The sequence below is a fragment of the Centroberyx affinis genome, unplaced genomic scaffold (genome assembly GCF_046629955.1).
Source record: "Centroberyx affinis isolate AG114_WGS23_722 - 3 ecotype Tasmania unplaced genomic scaffold, CSIRO-AGI_Caff_v1 ptg000379l_1, whole genome shotgun sequence".
NCBI lineage: Eukaryota > Metazoa > Chordata > Actinopteri > Beryciformes > Berycidae > Centroberyx > Centroberyx affinis.
In genome coordinates, this window is record NW_027279048.1 from 231,349 (window position 1) to 252,802 (window position 21,454).

The following is a 21,454-nucleotide window of genomic DNA, read 5'->3' on the forward strand; positions in this document are numbered from 1 at the left end:
CTGTTCAGTGGTCATTATGGCTGCTCTTCTACCACTGGACCAAATTTTGCAAAAAAAAAAAAGGCAGGGTGGTTATGTCTGCAAATGTGAGTTATACCTCTGAAAACGACATTGGTTCACATTCATCAACTATGTAACTGTAAAATCAAAATTGATGGTAAAAGGTCCGTTATCCCTCCACCCTCCTGACCTTCTGAAGTGCGGTGGTGCTGACGTGAAGCTTCTTCATAGGCCCCGCCTCCACCGGCCCGCTAACCAGCGTGTCGCCCTGGTTGCCGCGAAGCTGGCGATGCTGGAAGATTAGAGAGTCCTCTTCCTCCTCCGCCAGAGTGTAGCCCTGATGCGACCACAAATACACACACACACACACACACACACACACACGCGCAGTCAGCCCACACACAGACTAACCGCTGACTCAGGCCTCGGAACATGTTTTGTGAATGTACAAGTGCATTTCCTTCCTGAGGGGAAATTGTTGATAAACAGTACGCGGTAATGACTGTTTGTAGTAGACTGTATCTTAACAGTTGTTGTTTATTTCTTGTATATAATTTGAGTGCTTTGAGCGTGTGCAGTTAAGTCTCCAGCTTGAAGGGCTTCAGTGTTTGGGCTTGAGTGGGTGAGGGGCGCAGAACAATGAACATATGCTCATGCGTTCAGGAGAATTGTTTGAATTTTGCGGAGTATCAAATCGTTCCATATGTTCCCTGTCTAAAATGAGAATCTTGAGTGCGGATTACAGGTGGAGTCTGGGTCTCCGATGTGCAGACAGCAGAGAGAAGCTGGAGACAGTGGGAGGGAGGGAAACTGACCTTGACGATGCGACATATGAGGATGTCATAGCGCTGGTGGTTGATCCTGTGCTTCAGCATCACTTTGTTCACCATGGGGATAAAGATCTGGTACTGAGGATAAGAGAAGAGGGACAGCCAGTGAATAAAACGGCGTACACGTGCTTGTTTACGCAATTCCCACCACCGAAAGCCAAATAACAAAGTGTCCTGCGCTCGTACCTAACCCCCACGGGCCTCGGATCAAAAAAGCTTCCCCTTTCAAGTCGGGAGGCCAGACGCGGCTACATGTGGTCTGGCGGTTCTGAGGTTAGGGGATGAAAAGGATGGGAGGGGTGAGCGATGAGGGAGGGGAAGTCTAAGGGAGGGGGAGGGAGGGGTAAGCGTGACCTCATCCACTCTCATAAACACCCCTCCCCGCTGCCAAACGGTCAATGACATCAGCGGCCTGGCAGGAAGTAGTAAAAACCGTGGGGGGGGAGGAGGGGGAGCAGATCCCCAGAGAGGAGATACCGACACACTGTTCGACTAAAAGCAAGCAGCAGGGAGGCTGGAGCTGGCTGTCTACTGGATAATAGCTACATCTGAAGAGAGCCGGCTACCTTCTTGCCCAGCTGGAAGACGAGCGAGGACAGGGTGTCCATGGAGGTGGCGCGCAGCTCGGGCGTGCTGTCGAGCGTCCGCACGATGGGGTGGATGATGCGCGAGGCGTAGTCGGTGAAGTCCAGCGACTCGGTCAGCCGGTCCAGCGTCTCCAAGGCGACCCTGAGCCAGACGGAGGGGAAAACAGATCAACACAAGAAGCGCTTCGGGCTTTACTTTAAAACGCTAGCGATCCCACCGAGGGGACGGAGGCACAGCCCAGTTCCAGACGCTCTGACATTAAAAGGGAGTGGGGGGGGGGGGGACTTGAAAAGCTTCACGGCCTTACAGTATTTACGAAGCGGTTTATTCCATTATGCCGCAGTGAGTGCAAATAAAAATGAAAACACGGCAAAGTATGTAAATTCTGGCAGTGGAACCCCAGCTCATTATTTCTGGTATTGGGGGCTTGTTGTTTCTGTGGAGCAAATGCGTACTGGATGGATGGATGGATGGATGGATGGATAGATGGATAGATGGATAGATAAATGGACAGATAGATGGATAGATAGAATATTATTTATGTGTCACTCCTCAGGTCATATTACACACACACAAACACAAAGAATATAAAACAATCTTAGTATTGCATTATAAAATGTAGACACGCATGAATGAACGTCTTCTGTTAAGGATGAGGTGGCAAGCTTTGGAAGCGAGATGCGGGAGAACATGCAACATTAGCAAATACGGTTCACTCATTTAAGAGCATATTTGGGATCCAGTGAGATTGTCAGTATGGCTTTCAGCGACCTCACTGCATCCCAAGCTAACACTACATGGGAGCAGGTACTGACTTGCGGGCCTGCAGGGGCACGTCGGGGGCATCGAACAGCTTGACGATGGGGGGTAGCAGCAGGTGGAGGTAGTCGTCCAGGTTGGCGCCGAACAGCTGGATGGCGTTGAGCAGCTGGAAAGGAAAGTTACACACCGCTCAGTCCCGAGTACCACCACAGATAATGGTGACCGGTTCTGTTTTCTGTTTTAAAGGGCTTGTTATGGCTAAGCTGGTTTCCTCATGAGAAGCTTGTGCTGTAGCTTTTCCGCACGGTGTTGGCAGACAGGCGGACACTTCTGGTAAAAATTTCTGCGTTACTGCTAAGGTTACAAGGCATAATGGGTGTTTTGGGGACCGCTAAACCTCCAATCCCACGAGGCAGCTGTCCTCGACACGTCTTTAAAAAGAAGAAATTCAACACGTTTGAGGAACCCCGCATTTGGATCTGATGGGGAAATGTTGTCATGTTGTGTGTGTGTGTGGAGTGTGGGTGGTTGGTGAGGTCGTGGTCTTAATGGATGACGTATGTTGCTCCCCCCCCCCCTCTCCTCCCACCCACCCCTCCTCTTCTTACCCCCACCTCCAACCCGCCTGTCTAAATTGCACTGGGGTGAGACTGCAGGAAGTTGAGGTGGAGGTGTGTGTGTGTGTGTGTGTGTTGGGGATGGAGGGGAGGGGGCAGAACAGCTCCTTGAAATGATGGAGGTATGTTTTCTTTTCGTCTCCTTTGGACTGGAGGGTAACCGGATTCCCTGGCTCCCTCCGTCCCGTGACCCCCCCATCCCGTGCTGAAGATTAGGCTGGAGACCCCGGGCCTGAGTTATAGACTATCCAGACTGCGGGCTGCTGGGTTATCTAACACCGCAGACGCTGAGACAAAACAGGACCCGCCGAGAGAGAGAGAGAGAGAGAGAGAGAGAGGGAACTTCGGATGACCGCGGGCCCCCGTGTGATGTTGTCCTTGCGGTCTGCGGCCCAAACCGTGATTTAGGGTTTGGGAGAAAACCTGGATAAGTATTGGCGGCGATGGGTGAAAGAGGAGAGTGTGCCTGCTATGGGTCTATGCTCGCTCTGAGTTGTTGTATTAGCGCTGTGTGGGCCAGACCTGAGAGTTCTTGATGGATATCGACGCCGACCACAAAACAGAACACAGCACCCCGATATGTCATTAGTTAGCTGGACTCCTGTGCTTTCTGAATGTGTGTGGAGTTCTTAGGCCACACAGGCCGCCGTATTCCACTTCTTGGCAGTGCTGGCAAAATGAACTTATCGACTCAACTACGTAACCAAACCTGACATATCTGTTAATTTTGTTAGCTTTCTTTAGTAGTGGTTACTGGTCAAAGTCCCCCCCAAAAAATCAAAGTCCAATCTTGATCAAACAAAGGTCAATTACATACATAGGGTTTTTGAAAAAATGCACTTACTTCATATTTAATAATCTATAATTTACTAAGTACTCAGTATCAGTGCTCCAAGTAACATCTGTATGTGACAGCTCTTAAGTAAATCCATATATGTAAGTAATCCATACTCTTTCCCATACTTCCCACTCTTAAGGCTGGTTCAAGCTTCATGTGGAAACCACTCAAAATTTCAAACAATGCAGCACCTCCATCCAAGATTGGCTGAAAAAGAGGAACCAGGAACTACTGTACGATTCCAGTGGGGTTTCTTGAGCTGTAATTGCTGGATGCATACATAACCCCGCAACTGTTATATATTCATGTATATTATCTATGATTTTGACTCTTTGCGTGAGATAGTTCGATATTGAGAAAATACCCTGATGACCCTGAATTACACTATTTTAGCCTGGTGTAGACTGATCTGACATCAGTGTTTGTGCGTTCTTCATCTGGCCTGCTCCCCTCACCTTGATGGTGACGCTGCGCCCGGTGCTGTTGTCGTGCATGAAGACGCGCAGCATGTGTGGGATGAGCTGGGGCAGGTAGAGCTTGAACTCTCCGCCCAGCGCCACCACGATCTGCTCGATCAGCAGGATGATGGTGTTCTGCATGGGGTTGTTGGGTGTCCAGTACTCCTGAAGCACAGAAGAAGAACACATTAGCATTGTAATAGAATAGAAAAGCTTTATGTGGAGTAATTGCTCTATTACTTGAGGAGTCAAAATGGCAACCTGTCCTGACCAAACTTACTCAGCTGCTATATGGCTGGCTTCTGCCTCTGAAGAGGAAAGTGCAATATTCGGAGCCAAATGTACGCTACACAATTTCAGATTATGATTACTCCCCCTCCAATTTAACCTAAATATTAACTGTGTGTCCTGATGATAAAAATCAGTTTCCCACTTTAAAGTTCAGATTCTTCTATAATGGTAAAAATACACACTAAACTAATTATGCCCAAGTCTATAGACAGACATGACAGCTGTACTGAACTATGAGTTGGTCCTAAATAACAAGTGACCTAAATTCAGTTGAGTCCAATGTCTTTATGTAGAGTTTTTATGATAGTCAGAAGGTACATCCAAAGCACTCAGTACCAAGGACTACCTCATCCACCTTGCTTTGGTATATATTAGTGTTGAGGGAGCGTGTGGGTGTGGAGAACTGGGTCAAAATGTGTTTCCATCAGTGAGTTCGTTTGGACAGAGATTTCCCACCGGCAACACAAAGGCTTTCACGTGCCAGAGGCAGACAGGGAGTTTTAGGGACGCCAGATGGGGGAGGCACGGAGACAATTTCCTGTCAATTGGGATTGACATCACATCCCCAAAACCCTGCGTGGCTCGTGACGGCGTTTTGGAGAAAACTAAGCCACTGTGTATATTAGAGATAATAGGAATTGGGGGTCGGGGGTGTCGCGGGTTTGAAGTCATGCAATCCGCCAGCGGGCTTTTCAGCTGTGAGATCTGGCGGAGGTGTTGTTGCCCGGCGACCAGGGGTCCCGAGCAGCCCCCGACATCCTGCTTCCCTCGCCTGTGGCCGCTGACTGGAGAGCAGAGTGAGTAGTACATCCTGAATGGCTATTCCAGCCCCCTCATCTGGACGCGGGAGCGAGCCTGGAGACGCAAATGAATGGATTCTTTGTTTCGCTCGCTCGTTTATTAACTCAGAGGGACTGGAGGCGCGATGGCCCGGTTCACTCGATTCCGTCTCCGCGGGAGGAGTCGCTGCCGCGGCCCGATAGTTTCGAAATGTTACCGGGATTCCAATAAAGGGCGGACACTTGATATTTTGTGCCTTGCTATATGATTATGTGCGAGACAAGTGTGTTTGCGCAAGTGTAGCGGGCTATGGCTTTAGCAGCCATCGTCCCACATCGAGTGGTAAAGTCATGAGTCATCAATAGATTTTGCTTCAGAGTGGATTGGATAGAGCAAATGGAAACGTGCATCGGAGCTGTTAATTGAAATCATGCATTTCAGGGCTGTGTGGGAAATAACTGTAATTCTACTCATGTGGACTATACACAAAATGAGAGAGGGCGAAGACTATTACCCCACTGTAAATAACATTATTTCCCCATAACTCCCATAACCGTAGTCTCTTTTTATCTCGCCACACATGTTGTGCGCTGGTGTGTGACACGGGGCCGAACTTCGTCCAGGGGCCCTGAACACATTACCCCTAATGAGGAAAGCGGGGAGAGCGCGACTGAGCGCAATTAAGAGTTTGCAGCTGTTTGTCTGACTCACAGGAAAATAAGAGAGGAGGGGTTGGGTGATGGGGGAGGGTGGGGGGGCCGGTTACCGTTACTCACTCTGATGAGGGTGAAGATGTCGTCCATGTAGGGCCGGATGTGGATCTTCACGAAGCACACCACCATTCCCATCTGCTGGAAGAGGAACTGCAGGACAGCAAGAACACAGAGACGAGAGAGAGACGGGGAGAGAGAGAGAGAGAGAGAAAACAGGTGTAACCAAAACAAGATGAGAGGCTTGGCTTGTGAGCGGGCGTCGGGAAACTATCTGGTCCCAGGGTCAGCGCTTTAGTCATGGGCACCTGGCTTTTCATTTCACGGCCTGGACACCCTGCTCTTGAATTTATTGGATGGAAAAATGTATAGTCGAGATAAAAATAAAAAGGAGGTGAGCGAGTGCAGAACATAGTCTTGCCCGCTGGCTTGAAAAAAAAAAAAAGGGAGGAACGGGAAGATACCAGTATGGCTACTTCATTCCATTTCAACATCCCAGCATCTTCTAAATGTTACATTTTCTCTGTGTTTTACATGTGCTCTTTGTCTGTGAATCAATATTTTACCCTGAAATACCAGGGGGCTAAGCTCTACCACCTACCTCTCGGATGCTGGCGTCGCAGACCCGGATGACGTTGAGGAAAGTGGGCATGACCTGGGGCAGGAACTGGACGCATTTGAGGCCCAGCGACTTGAAGATGAAGGTGACGGCCTGCACCACCATGGTGTGGTGGTTGGAGAGCGACGGGTCCCTCAGGATGCGCATGAGCGTGACGATGGCCACCGCCGGGTAGAACTCGTCCAGGGGCAGGTTGCCCATGTTCACCAGCATCTCGCTGGTGCTGTAGTCCGCTGGGAAGAAGAAGAAGAAGAAGAGGGGGCAGGGGTCAATTTGATTTCACTGGTTTCCTACATTCCATCATATTATATTCCCCGTATTTCTGCCCTCTGCTAAACTGCAGCGGTTGGCGATTGCGTTTTGCGCTTTACACGTTTTGTCATGTTCACATCCCGACATCAACTGTGGAAAACAACTTTGTTTGCCAACACAAACGCAGCACTCCGCTTCTCGTTTAGGCTTCTTTTCTTCCTCGTTTTGGAGGAATGAGGCAACGCTCCATGATATAGTTTCACGCGGTTTCAGTCAAGTTTCAGTCAGACGCGTGCCAGAGCAAGAACGAATAGCTTTGCATGAACACGACAAATAAGATAATGGAGGAATATATTACAGAGAGGGAGGTCTGTGCTATGCAAGACGAATTTTTGAAGCATGGGCTTTTGGCATAAACGCCTCTCCGGGATTCAGGAAATTCATGTGATTTGGCCAACTGTAATTAATCATTTCAGAATCTTTTTGGAAAGACACGATGAAACAGCTGGGGAATTACGTAGCAGTACAGTGAGGCACACGGTTATACAGTGTAATTTCACATATTACATCACATATACCATGTAATAGCAGAGGATCCACACTTCTTATTCAAGTAAGTATTTTTATGAATGTTGTGATAAGGCTATGTGAAAGGGGCCAGTCTGTCCACCTATCATTGTACTGGTACTGAGTTTTACAAGCAAGCTGGGAAGACAGACGTCTGGTATTCAGCTTTTCACTGGCCCGGTGTGGGAGTACAGTTTCACTCGCTGCACTCTGCTGTTGTCTTCTCCCTCCCTTCAGTCTCCCGGCTCTAGACATAATAGATTGGCACAGAGCCTGTGGGCTACGCGGGCTAGCTCAGCTTTTACTATCCAGGCCTTCACCGAGTCTAGATTGATGCTGACGTGGTGATAGACGGTCACACATCTGCGTCTTTACAACCCGGAGGCATCAATTTGCCTACGTGAGGCAGCGGTACTGTACTATATCAGCTGCTAATCCAAACAAATGCGCAATAAAAAAGGCACAAATCACGGAATCTACCGAGGAGGAACACGTATCTTGTCGTCATTCCTCAGGTAATGTATGAGTGTCAGCTTTCTGGTCTTGAAATCTCTGGGTATCCGGCGGGTCATGCTTGAAGTCAGGTGAGGGGCTGGGACCGAGCCAGTGACCTCCCACAACACGAGGACACAAAGCAGCTGCCAAAGATGGCTAGTGCTCCAGACAGTGACCCTGACTGTAACCAAATCTGCCCACAGAGAGATATACAGCCTCCCATTCTGGTCACGGTCCATTTAGCTAGAGAACAAACTGCTAAAACTATTAGTCCAATGTCACATTCAGCAGTGCATCGCTGGTTTGGAAAATACAGATCTCCTGTATTTTCACACACACACACAAACAATGCACATGACTAAATACACATGCATTTACAGGGTATCTGCAGGTTTCAGGGAGCCAAATTTAAGACTTTTCAAGACCTTTTTTTTTTATGTCACCTGGAATTGAATTTAATGCCAATTTATAAACCAAAATAAAGAAAGAAAACCAATATATTAGTGATTGAACACAGCTAATCAAAGTTGTGAAACTATAAATGGTCAGTATAAGAAAAACAAAAACACCAGGAAATTAATTTGTAAGTGACATTACGTCCATTTGCGTTAGTAAAGCAGATATAATACACAAACATATTTTGCATATTGCACTACTTAATCAGTTCTGTATTGATCTAAGAGTGAACTTGCAGTGCAACAAAATCTGTCATTGCATGGTGAAAAATATAACATCTTAATACTTTTTAAGGCCTAAAATCTAATTAATTCTTTTTTTTCACTTTTTAAGGATCTGTAATACCCGGTCTTATATAAGGACTAAAGGAACTAACAGGATTTCAGTGTTTTTGTCAGATGGTGATATGGGGTAAAAGTCAGCGCAGCAGGAGGGTGAAAGGTTGGTGGGGGAGAATACGTTCAGATGTGTAACCTGGTGTGAACTCGGTGATGACAGTATTTTGACATGAAGATATCTTTCCATGCAGACACTGCCAAGGTATGAATATGCCTCCGGGGCTCTGGGATCCAGTTCATACTTTGCCCTCATCATTTCAGACTACAAATATACAGACGACATTGCGGCAGAGAAATATTCTCCATCGATAGAGCATCCTAATGATCCAGCTAATAAATATGGACTATCAATACTCATATCTCCTCTGTAAAAAACTACTGATGTAAGCCATACACAATCTAAAGCAGATGCTTGAAGAGCTATTAAGTGTTAAGTAGGTCTCCATAAATCAAAAATCTCCACTCCAAAAGATCCCAAACCACTTGTGGCAATTGCATTTCCCTCTGAACTGGCAGAGCCTCGTTCTGGATGAGCTCTGGTCGGGTACAGATCAGACAGAAGCCAGCAATCAGATCCTGAAAGACGGAGGCTCCCACAGATCGTAAACCCACGGCCACATTCGCTGTTGACTTTTCAAATGTGGGGGCAAGGCCTACACCAAATTCTATTTTGTCTTGAACCCGTAGACGTATCACTTTGCCCTGCTCCATTTCTAATAAGCTGGAGATTTATGAAAGGTAATACAGCTTAGTCATAAAGGATAATAAGCGTTTTTGGCCAGACAGGAATTACTTGGTTCATGTACGCCAGATTCAGCACTTCAGATAATTGAAGATGAAAATAGTTTCTCTCTAGAGTAATCGTATTCTGAGCAAAAAAAAAAAAAAAAAAAAAAACCTGTGTGCATGTGCTTGTGCGAGACTGAACACATGCATTTATTCCGTTTTTTCCACGGCAGTGACTCGTGACCGACTGAGGGGCTTCTGTGTGTGTGCGCACGCATGTGTCTGAACATGTGTGACTGTGCGTGAATGACTGTGTGAACATCAGACTTGCACAATTCGTTTATTTCTTTTAGATTGCACAATTATCGTACAATTCGGTGAAACGGAGAACGTTTCATTTCATTAATTACAGCTGCTGTATGAACGCTCCTCTGCGGTGGCCTTCTTTTCTCTTCACATCAGCCGTTAAACGTGACTGAGTCAAGCACGAGCACGGCAAAAAAGTGAACTGAATAGGCTGCTTGGGAGAGAGACAAGCCGCTTCATGCTTGAACTTCAGATAAGGGATAACTGAATGCTTAGCTGGCATTATTTCATCAGTCCAGCCTTGCAGAAGAAGAGACAAACCCAACTATGATCAATGGCAAAGGCCTCCTTTTACACCTAGCATGCGTCTTGTATCCAATATTGCGTTTAGATATGATTTATCTGGATTACATTTACACCTGGCATTAAAATGCATCTCTAAAACTGCATCACCAAAATGCAAATTGCTACGCACGTCACTTGATAATATTTGCATCCTTTAAAACTGACAGTAAACACCTCACCTTGACGAGTGTCCTGAAAATACATTTTAGAGAAGTGTTACTATCCGAAATGCCTGCCGGCTGTTTGATTTGTGTGCGCTTCCTGATAGATAGATCCGTACATTTACATTTATTTCTTTTTCCATAGTGGCTTTAAGTGGAGTGGAGACACATTGCGTTTACACTTTGCTGTTAATGTGTGCAAATGTGTCTCTAACCAATTCCAGAAGTGGTTTGGGTAATGGGGCCTTCAATGTGTCTCAGATGCATTTACGGATTGGATTTTATGTATTTTTGCACTCTATCCAATCACAACCTGATCAGCCAGGTGGAAAGGGTATAAAATGGCGAATCTGTTCTCCAGGCTCAAAGGGGAAAAAAAACAAAAAACGATTTACTAGTGAAAAATGTGTCAACTATTTAGGTTACAAACCATGTGTACTGTCAACTTTGTCTTGGGGTTTAGTTGCCCCTCAAAGTTTGACTGACTCATCACAAATTCCAGTATGATGTGTGCAGGTAAGCCAAGTCTGCTGCAATACCAAGTCCTCTAACGATCCACCAGGCTCACACAGGCACAGTGAAATCACAGCACCGAGCCAAAGGTAACGTAAAGGCCCATTATGTGAATGTGTGAATAAGGCCCACACAGTAAGACTGAAAACAGTCTCCCGTTGATTTAGACTTTCCAGCTGCTGCTGCTTTTACTGCTGTTGTTGCACTGAGAAGCTAATACTACTCTGACTTAGAGGGACCCAAGGAAAAAGTTAGTAGTTAATAGTTAATAGTCAATATGTTCTGGGTTTTTCCTGCATAGAAAGTTTTTTTGGCAGCCGCCAAAGCGTAACTAGTGAGCGCCAGAGCCACCAGAATGGAAAAATGATAATTCGGTGCTTGTAAAACGTGATTTAGAAGAGTTTTAAACGAGATTTTCCCCATGTTCTATTTTTGGTTGCTATGCACTACGCTTTCCAGCAGGGCAGCGGTCGCGAGCGCTGTTGTACCAACTCTCGCTTTGCATAAAAAGTCAAGTGAAAGCAACAAGCAGGGCGGATCCCAAAGCTCCAAAAAAAAAAATCACTCCTCCTTTCCTCTGTGAGCCAGAAATTGATGTTGGTGCCACTTGCTGTCCCGATAGCGGAGGAGACGAGAGGAGGCGCTCCTGGAGTCTCCTTCGGTGGAGGATGCACAGGTGTATCCTCCCCTGGAAGTCTCTTCAGGTTTTGGGAGGTCAGTGCCGGGACCACGCTGTGACCATTCCCAGAATATGACATCAAACTTGGTAGGGGAATTAGCTCATAAATGTGAGTAAAACAGCAACTTAACGTAACTCAGTCAGTAACTTCAGTCAGTGCTACTTTCAATCTTGCACAATTGCTAGTCAAGCAGCCACTTCATCAGCAGCAGACATCCGTTTTTGATGATGGAGTAGCAAATAAACTGTCCCAAATGGCCTTGTCTTTCCCTCACTCCTCCTCACCTCCACTCCATTCCTCCCCTTGTCTCCTCTTAGTTACTTCCTGGTAGGAGAGGAGTGGTAGTGAGGGGGGGGGGGGGGGGGGGGGGGAGTGACGAAGCTTTGGGATCCACCCGTGGTGTTCAGCAACATGCACAAAACTACCGACTCAAAACAAGATGCGATCGAGACAAAAATGTTAGTCAACTTCATCTGCCAGCTTCTAAAACTGGGTAGGCTGAGGCTTAGATCTGAATTATTAGCCTGTAATTTGTATGCAGTGTTCAAAACTAAATGTGAACATCCAAATATTTTTCCAAACTTGGTATTTTTCTGTTTCTTAATTTCGTGAAATACTTATAGATATGCAGACCTCATTTTATATTGCCTAATGATAGAAAGAAGAATATAAAGATATATCTTTTACTATATGTTTTGGTTTTTGCCTGGTTCAGTTCTGCATCACTGTCCCAAGTTTCATAATGGTTAAATGTGAAAACAGTCAGAATAGAGGAAATTTCACTTGCTTGCATAAATTGTACAGTTAATCAACAAAAACTGTCAAATCAATAGCAATCAACAGTCAAAATTAAGATATTCTTTTATACATTATACATGTATTTTTTAGATTTCCCCTTATAGGTAGAATATGTTCAAATCACTTCAGCACTGAAAATTATTTGGGGGCCAATCGGTGGCCCCAAATAACAAGGGTCCAAATGTATTGTATAGAGGGTTGATTGATTGAAGCCCTTTTCTGAGCCAGGAAAAACCCTGATGTTTATTTATGGTGTAATAAAATATTTATAAATAAAATATTTTTGTTCCCAAAATTGTGACAAATAATCATGATCCCAATATTAAACAAAACATTCAAGGTTATCATTTTAGCCATGTGTCTGTATGTGTGTGTGTGTGTGTGTGTGTGTGTGAGTGTGTCCCACACAGAGAGAGGCCTACCAGAGTCCTGGCTGGACTTGGACTCGGAGAGGCTGACGGCGGAGGCGTCCCGTGACTGGTCGATCATGCCTATGTTCACCTTGTGCTTGTAGGGGTCCAGAGCTCCCAGCAGGCCCAGCACACGGATAGCCTGGTGGAGACACACACACACACACACACACCACTATTGATATCACCGTTTCCTCTATTCGTTCAGCACTGGCAAACTCCCCTGCATGAAATTTGCCCTCCGCTAGTATAAAAATCTGATTGTACAGAAATCTGTATCAAGTCTTATTGGCCCTGATGGACACATGAATATGGGGCTAATGTTTAGAATTAATCCTAAAATCATAGTATAAGCATTTAAGAGACAGTTGGCTATGTATGAAGTACTTTTACATGCTTTTAGAAGGAGAAAAACAGCCAAACAGATCAAATCAGCAGAAAAAGCAATGTGTGAGGTAAGAAGTATAAAAGCCAGACAAAAAGCATAAAAGTAAACCACAAAAGAGTGGTCAAAGGCAATAAATAAAAGATTATAACATAGAAGTACGTCTATAAAAATGAGTTTTAAGAAGTGATTTAAAATATGATTTGGAATTTGGAACAGCCAATAGGGACCTCTTGCTTATAATCTAGACTGTGGCACAGCCAATAGGGACCTCTTGTTTTTAAGACGGACTTTGGAACAGCCAATAGTGACCTGTTCGAGGACCTCATGCTGTGATATAGCTTGGTGCCAGACCCATGCATGACTTGAAAGGGATCAGTAAAATCTTCCAAGCTGCATTTTGTACAAGCTGAGCCAGGGATACAGAGAGTTGCAGCAGACAAAACGAGAAGAGATAAAAGCATGGCAGACTTTTTGTAAATCAGTAAAAGGATAAAAAAAAAAAAAAATGTCACATGAACAGTGACTGGGTCTGTACTAGATTTTTGGGGAGATGTTAAACTGCCATCCATGACTCCCTTGTAGGTATGATGTAAATAATGCATTACTGTAGTGACAAATTATTTTGACTATGTGCCCGCTGAGCCTCAAGTAAAGTAATGGATTAGGAAAGAAGCTATGACAATTATCGCTTACATCACAGCCTGAGGCTTAGGAAAAAGCTCAATTTAACTATGGAAAGTCCACATAGCCTCATACATATTCCTGTGATTATAATGATTATAATTCCCCGGTCAAAGCCAATGCATTTGAACAGACCTTCATTTGTTTAGTGAATGTTGACAGGTAATGTTTTTGGCGTCCTGACGAGTCGCTGTGTGCCACCGAGGCGAAACCGGGGGGGTTGGGGGTGTGTGTGTGTGTGTGTGTGTGAGGTGGGCAAGGAGTAAGTGCCAAGATGGCGGCAGGCATGCATACCTCTCTCCTGATGCCCTGGTTCTGCTCCGTCTTGAGGAAGTTGAGCAGCACCTCCAGAAGGGAAGGGTATTTGCGGTAGGGCTCCACCACGTAGCCTGTACTGGCCACCTGCTGGCCCAGGGTCCACAGCGCCACCTGGTGGGAGCAAATGTAAATATTCTGTCATTTTTTTTAATTTCATATTTGTATCAAAATGAAACTTAATTAAAAATAAACCTGCATATACATGGTGACATTTTTTTAAAGAAATAAACACCCTGCATGAAGCAGAATAAAAAGCTTCTTAAAACCAGGAAAATGCTGATGCACAAGTTCTACTGAAGATGATAATAAAAATTCCTCTGGAGGCATAAATTGGGGGCCGGTTTAGAGGTAAAGAACACTAGAAGGTGTTGGAATGAACTGTGGAAATATTGGAACCAGATGAAGCGGCCGGTCGTTTCCTTGACTTACCTGTCGCTTGGCCAATGAGGAGGAGTCCTGCAGCATGTCCATGATGATGGGGAAGAGCTCGTCCATCCACTTCCTCATCTCCAGGCCGCTCACCTTATGGGGAGGGGGCAGGAGACCCAGTCAAAACAGAGCCATCTCGCTATCTGTCCAAATTTGTGTCAATAAAATCTGAGAAAGGTGTAGTTTTATAATCACCTTTTACAGTTAAGTCAGCTTTGTAAAACATGTCATAAATGACTGTAGTGAACTTGTGCCAATTCCAGTAAATTTACTCTGAAAACTAGGGTTAGACCAATACAGGTTTTGAAGACCGATGCCACTATTTCTAGATTGAAACTCCAGGTAGCCAATAGTTTATTCCGATATTTAATATGTCCACGTTTGACCATTTTCAAGCCCTAAATATTCCCAAAAATTACAAGGATTCAGTGTTTCCCCTTTAGAATTGTATTCTTGTCAGGGTGGAAAAGCCTCTGAAATAGGCTATCATGGGACACTAAAACTCTCCATTGAAAGCAGTGCAGATCAAATTCGTTTAGTTGGGGTAGCAGCTCCACAAGGCCAAAATCTGCCTAAGACATATATCAATAAATTGGTCTAACCCTACTGAAAACACTAACTCTGCTTTGTTCAAACACACTAAACTAACATCATTTTAATGGTTGGCCTAAAACTTGCCAGCTGTCCTCTGTCTTCCCTACGTTTCCTTGTGTCTTCCTGTGATGGGTCCTGAGCTGCTGGGACTCTTCTGCCACTGACTCAACCTTGAACACTTGGTCTATCCGAGCATCTCCTGCACTGTCTCTGCGCTGCAGGGTCAGCCTTCTTTTAACTCGGCCTTTCTGACTCCTCTCACAGGGCCAGCGGATCACCTGGACAGGGCATGGGTGGGACTCAAATCAAGGCTCTGTCTACCTCGGAAAGGGACAAGCTCAGATTGCTACAATTAAAGCTGTTAAGGTGTAAGATGTAAGTCATGTGCACAGGGGAACTCTTTCTGCTCAGATTTATCCAGAGTTAATATGGAATACACTGGCATAACAAGCTACAAAACCAATACAGTGACATGGCATGTAGCGAGGGCTAATACTAATCCTATCTGGGCCCAAAGCTCATAACTACTTCAAGGAATCAAAACAAATAGAAAACACATGTTTTGCAGGAATGAAAATATAATTCTTAACATTGTTCTGTTCTGAAATCTCATAATAACGGTTAATACCACTTTCCTCTATTCTTATAAGATATTGTCCAATATTGCCTGGCAAATTCTTTATAATGGGATACAAATGTTTAATATTCAGGCTGTTTTTAGTTGTCAATAATCCAATATGTCTTAACATAATATCTGCATATTTTCCATACTCTGTAAGCCCTTCAAAAATCTGCCAGTATCCCCTCATAATTACTTGTAAGGGCATGATAGAATTTATGAAGGCTACAGTTAACTTGCTGTTGAGATGCTAAGAAATTCTTCTGATAGCCGCTTATCCCAATCTTTGGACCTTAAAAGCAGGTATTGTTGAAATTTTGTTGAAGTTTTTTTCTTGCAAGAATGATTTAAGAGGCTATGGATATCAATGGCTGATAACATGCTAAATTAAACAAAAAAAAAGAATGGGATCTGAAATTTTATTTTGTTCTTAAAGGACAAGGCTGGTGTTTTTTAACGCATTGCTTACCGTCAACAAATCCTATGAAAATAACAAAATCAGCAATGATCTTGTTTTGCCAACAAGTCTCGTCAATGTAGCCGGTGCCCAATAAAGCCATGTCCCAGTAGCCATAGAACTCCATTGTATTAAAAAAACGATTACAAACACGTAAAAAGCCATGTTACTCTGGGCAGCATATTTCATCATCACGATGCACCGGGCCAGCCGGCTTTTTCCTCAAACAACTTAATAAGCCGGCTGTAAACACTTTTTCCATCTCAGGAAAGCAGTTCCGTAGCACTGAAAATAGTCCCCGGCGTAATGAAGAATTTGTTCCCATTTGAATTTGATTTGGTAATAACTACAACAGCCTGACTTTTCATGGTAACAGTTAGTGATTTTAAAAATATAAACTATGTCTTTGTGAGCTGTATTTCAAGGTTTTTAGCTTACAATTGGAGCCAATGACTTCCGGGTTGACGGCTAAAAACGGTACGTGGGAAGTCAGAAAGTAACGGGAGTAGAGCAAACAGATTGTTGATTTTGTTATTTTCATAGGATTTGTTGACGGTAAGTAATGCATTAACACCGGCCTTATCCTTTAACCAGTTCAGGAACATTACGTTATAGCAGAAATATTGCCAAAAACAGAAATGTTAAAACGTCTATTTTGTTCAAAAGCAAGCAATAGAAAATGGTTTTGTTCTCCAGCCCTACCTGAGCCAACTCTCCAATGGTGGCGAGGACGCTGATGACCACTCCGGGGTTTGGGTCTGGGTCTTTTAGCTTGAGGATGAGAGCCTGCAACACAGAAGGGAAGAGGTCACTTGAGGGAAACGGGATGCAATACGTTAAGTTCCTTGCTCAAGGGCATCACGACAACGACAGGACTTGAACCAGCAACTTTCCAGTCACAACCCTGCTCATGTAATCCCTATGTCTGGATATTGGCAGAGTTGTACCTTGAGGATGGGCTCCATATATGGGCGTATGAGGCGGGGGGCGTTGGAGACCAGGTGACCGAGCATGCGAGCGCTTTGCTCCTTGTTCCTGCCGACACCACTGTGCTCCAACTCCGTTAAGATCTGGACAGAGAGTAGGGAACATAATGAAGTACAACACAATAGAATAGAATAGAAAAGAATAGAATAGCACGGTTTTTACCCACTTTTTTTATTTGGAGAATAGTTTACCCACCTTTTGGCCAGACATAAATCTTAATGAAGTTACTCATAGAATACATCACAGTAAGTAGTAAGATACCATGGCCTTTGCTGCCCTCTAAAGGTATTCAACTGAAACAGCTGACAAGCAAGTGAGCCTAACAAGCAGCGCAAACATGTACTGGAAAATTGTTCATGATGGTGGAAAACCTGTGTGTAGCTAAGAAAAACTAAGATTTCAAAATATCCATTGATTGTATTCCACTGTATTCCATTGATTGTATACAGTGGGGACATTTCTGGGTATATCTTGGCTAAAATATATTTGAAAATGGTTTCAGATATTTGAACTTGAGAAGCACTCAATTTCACTTCCAAAGAAGCCTAAAATAAAAAGGGACATGCCATGCGAGTGAAAATACAACAAATCGTCTTCTCTATCTTGTAACTTTCTTAATATAACAAGCAATATGTTAAACTTCTTCAACACAGTGGTATGCTCAGGTGTGCCCCTCCCCACCTGGATGAGCATCTTGCGCAGGAAGGGCATGACGAAGGCGGGGTTCATGCTGCTGAGGCGTCCGATGGTGCAGATGGCCAGCTCCCGGATCTCGAACACCTCGTCGTTCAGCGCCACGAACAGCGCCTGCAGGTTCTCCGCCTGGGCCAGGTGGGCGTCGAAGCGCTCGTCCAGAGACGCCAGCACGCAGTAGCGGATGTCTGGGTCTGCGGGAGAGCGGGGGGGGGGGGGACAAGGAGTCGGACCGAGGTCGTTACGGCTGTCGACGGGTACTCGTTTATTCCGTCTTTTAACTGGAAATACGTCCGTGAATGGAAAAAACTTCAGCATGTAACATAAGAAACATCGGTAACACTTTACAATAAGGGTCACTAAGTTAAATTAACAGTTAACTAATGTGTCTGGTAATCATTTACCAGTAATCATAGTTTATAAAGATGACCATTAAATAATGTATAAATTAATACCTTAGTTAACATGAACACCATAAGTAAATTACACATTAGTTAACTGTTAATTAAGGGTTAGTTAATGCTTATTAAGCATTAACTAACCCTTATTAAGCATTAACTAACCCTTAACTTAGTGGCCCTTATTGTAAAGTGTTACCGAAACATTTCTCCCAAATGTGTAATTTCTATGTATCATGTATGTACACTGTAAATTCACATATTTTCGAAGCTGTTATATTGAATGTATATCACACATATTTTGTATTTTCATAATTTTGACCATTTCATCTTTGCCTCAGTATGTTCTACTGCTGCCATTCTGCACATGCTGCAAATTCTTAGATTGCTTCTAAAGTCTTTCTTAATGTGTTCTAGTGCTAAAATTGTTATGCATTTTGTTTAATACCCTCCATTTGCTCTACTCTGATTTATATCCTATTTCTTTTTGCTTTATCCTATTATCTGCTGCTGTGACAACCCGAGTTCCACACATGGGATCAATAAAGTTTCATCTAACCTAATGTCTATTTGCTACATCATTATCAATTCAAGAAACCAATTCTCAATGAAACCACATCCCCCCGCTATTCCTTCCCCCCCGTGGTACCTGGGTCGGTGATGCCCACGACCAGCAGCTTGCTGAGCACGTCGGCCACCACCTGCACGGCCGTCTGGCTGACGACGTGGCCGTGGCCGCTGATCAGGTGGATGGAGGGGGTGAGGAGGCGCGAGCAGGTGCGGGCCGCCTCCATCCGGATCTCCTTGTGCTCGCTGTTCAGGAAGTGGTCGGCGCAGTGGCGCACGAACTGGGTGAGGGAGTGTCCTGGGGGGCAGAGTACCAACAGGGGAGTTAAAGGGAAAATCTCTCAACTGACTCAGGCTGGTTGACACATTCCAGTTTGGCGTCACTACTGATCGGTGTGAGTCAGTGCTAGTTTGGGGCGGTGGTACAGGTGGTACAGTGTTAAGTCGAGGTCAGACTAGATGATTTTTTTTTTTTTTTTTAAAGGGCATTTTTGCCTTTAATTGACAGCTGACAGTGGAGATGGACAAGAAAGATGTCCGACAGTCAGTGCAGATTATCCTGTAGTGTAACTAGGGCTGAACAATTAATCGAAATTTTATCAAAATCGCAATATGGCCTACTGCAATTTTCAAATCGCAGGAGGCGCAATATTTGTTAACACATCATATTCTACAGACTTAAGAAAACATCTTTGTTTGGTACAGATCCCCACAAAAATCACACCATAATCGTTTTAATACGTTTTTCAATGAAAATGAGAATAAGGATGTAAAAATTATCATTCCCTCTAATATCGCAAATCATATCGCAATTGCAATATCAGTCAAAATAAACGCAATTAGATATTTTTTCAAAATCCTTCAGCCCTAGTGTAAACAGGCTTAACAATGCCAACTCGGGCTGTTTGGCCCAACGCAATGTTTTCAAACATGTTCGATTTTGTCAGGTCGAGTCTGGTCGGGCTTGTGTAGTGTGAAGCAGTACAAGACTCACCAAGACTGAAATCTGAGTCTGACACAACAGCCAATGAGAGTTTAGATACAGGGAGAAAAAAAAGAGAATAAACTGGAAGAGAAGTCACACAACAGCAGCCACTCACACAGATAGTTTATATCAGCAGTATTAGTATTATCAGAGGGAACTCTGTCTTCTCCAAAATACAATATGCTGGAATTTTTAGTTTACAGATCACAGGTATGGCAGATTCAAATGGGATTAAAATCACAAATGATCTGTACAACTATTACATATCACCGGGTTTTACCTTCAAACTCGAAGCTTCCCAGCGTGCGGAGGGCCAGGGTGATGCTGCCGACGTCGCTGGCCTCCGGGATGTTGGTGAGGCTCGGCGAGGCCAGCTGGTGGGCCAGGCCTTTGGGCATGCCGGGATGCCGCAGCGGCTTGTGCATCAGCACCAGGGAGAGCATCTTCAGCAGGCCGTCCTGGATGTCCTTCTTCAGCTGGGGGATCTGGCGGCTCAGGTCGTACAGCACCGCCGTCAGCGCAGGGCTGGAGGAGCGGGGAAACGTTTAGGAATGGTTAGGAGGGAAGGATGGACAAAAATAGGCAACAAAACATTAGAATTAGACACAACTCCCACCTCTCCAATCATAGAACACATAATTGTCTTTCATTCTAGCGGTTTCCAGTACTCCTATAACTAGGGTTACTAGGGACGGATATATCAGTTTGATGATATATCAGTTTGCCGATATTGGCCTTTAATTAAAAATCAGATGGAAGGGCATGGAAGAGTTATTAACTATTGGTGAAAATCCAACATGTGGAACTGACATATCTTGACCATTGCATAACGTTCTATCTAGTGATCTAGTGATGATGATGATGATGATGATGATGATTATTATCATTATTATTAACATTATCATTGTCATCATCATCATAATATTTAAATGGAGGGTTTTATTGTCCCATGGTCTAAATGCTGTTTCACAAGCTTTTCCACCCTGACAAGAAAAAACATTCTGAAGGAAAACACTCAATACTTGTATTTTTTTTTTGGCATGAAAATTATCAATTTTAAAGATACTGATCATCAACAATCGGCACCTTCAATCCAAAAATATCGGTATCGGCCTTCAAAGAACCGATATCAGCTGAACTAAATATAAATCCAGCTTCTCATATAAACTCATACACCCAATCCAGGCTGTGGTAAAACCTTATCAGTAGACTCTATGGCAACACTGTGGTTAAAGCTCTCTCTCGTACCTGAGGCCCACAGCCAGCATGGGCTCCAGCAGCTCCTTGATGTCTGGCTGGATGCTGGGGCCCATGGCTCTGGACAGCATGCTGATACAGGTGAACACTGTGGCATCCACTTGCATGGTCTTTTGCCTCCTGTATGCACACAAGATGGGAAGATGGAAAAACAATTAAGCCTCTTTTCATTCCATGTGGACACGGCCAGCATCCCACCATTTGGTACTTTTTTTCGCATTGCTCACAACACATCCTCTTGTACATGGTATAGTAGAACTATTCAGATTCTCAGGCCTTGTATGTAAGGATCTGCTCCATTTTTTCCACATGCTAATATTGCATCTATCTCCTTTTTTCTCCATTTGACTATTCAATAAGTCAGTGGTTGTCCTGATGAGGGAGAAGGTAGAAGACCGGGGAGTATGTGGGCTGTTATCAGAATCCTGGTTGTTGTCATTTTGCTCAAGGTTGTTGCCATTTCCACTGAAGTTGTTGATGTTCCCATTGTGGGGAAGCTTGCTAGGGACAGAACCAGAGGAGGGAGGAAACGCGTGGGCGG

At 44.4% G+C, this 21,454-nt stretch overlaps 1 protein-coding gene across 1 annotated transcript in view; it reads right to left on the reverse strand.

Moving 5' to 3' along the window:
• mtor (mechanistic target of rapamycin kinase) overlaps positions 1 to 21,454 on the reverse strand; it is a 90,189-nt gene that overhangs the window by 60,182 nt on the left and 8,553 nt on the right. Inside the window, 16 exon segments of the mRNA XM_071515916.1 lie at positions 191 to 337; positions 816 to 908; positions 1,397 to 1,559; positions 2,234 to 2,346; positions 4,091 to 4,258; positions 5,941 to 6,027; positions 6,476 to 6,726; positions 12,553 to 12,682; positions 13,904 to 14,038; positions 14,357 to 14,449; positions 16,729 to 16,812; positions 16,974 to 17,096; positions 17,695 to 17,900; positions 18,754 to 18,969; positions 19,937 to 20,181; positions 20,905 to 21,033. Of these exon segments, the coding sequence (XP_071372017.1) occupies positions 191 to 337; positions 816 to 908; positions 1,397 to 1,559; positions 2,234 to 2,346; positions 4,091 to 4,258; positions 5,941 to 6,027; positions 6,476 to 6,726; positions 12,553 to 12,682; positions 13,904 to 14,038; positions 14,357 to 14,449; positions 16,729 to 16,812; positions 16,974 to 17,096; positions 17,695 to 17,900; positions 18,754 to 18,969; positions 19,937 to 20,181; positions 20,905 to 21,033 (2,383 nt within the window).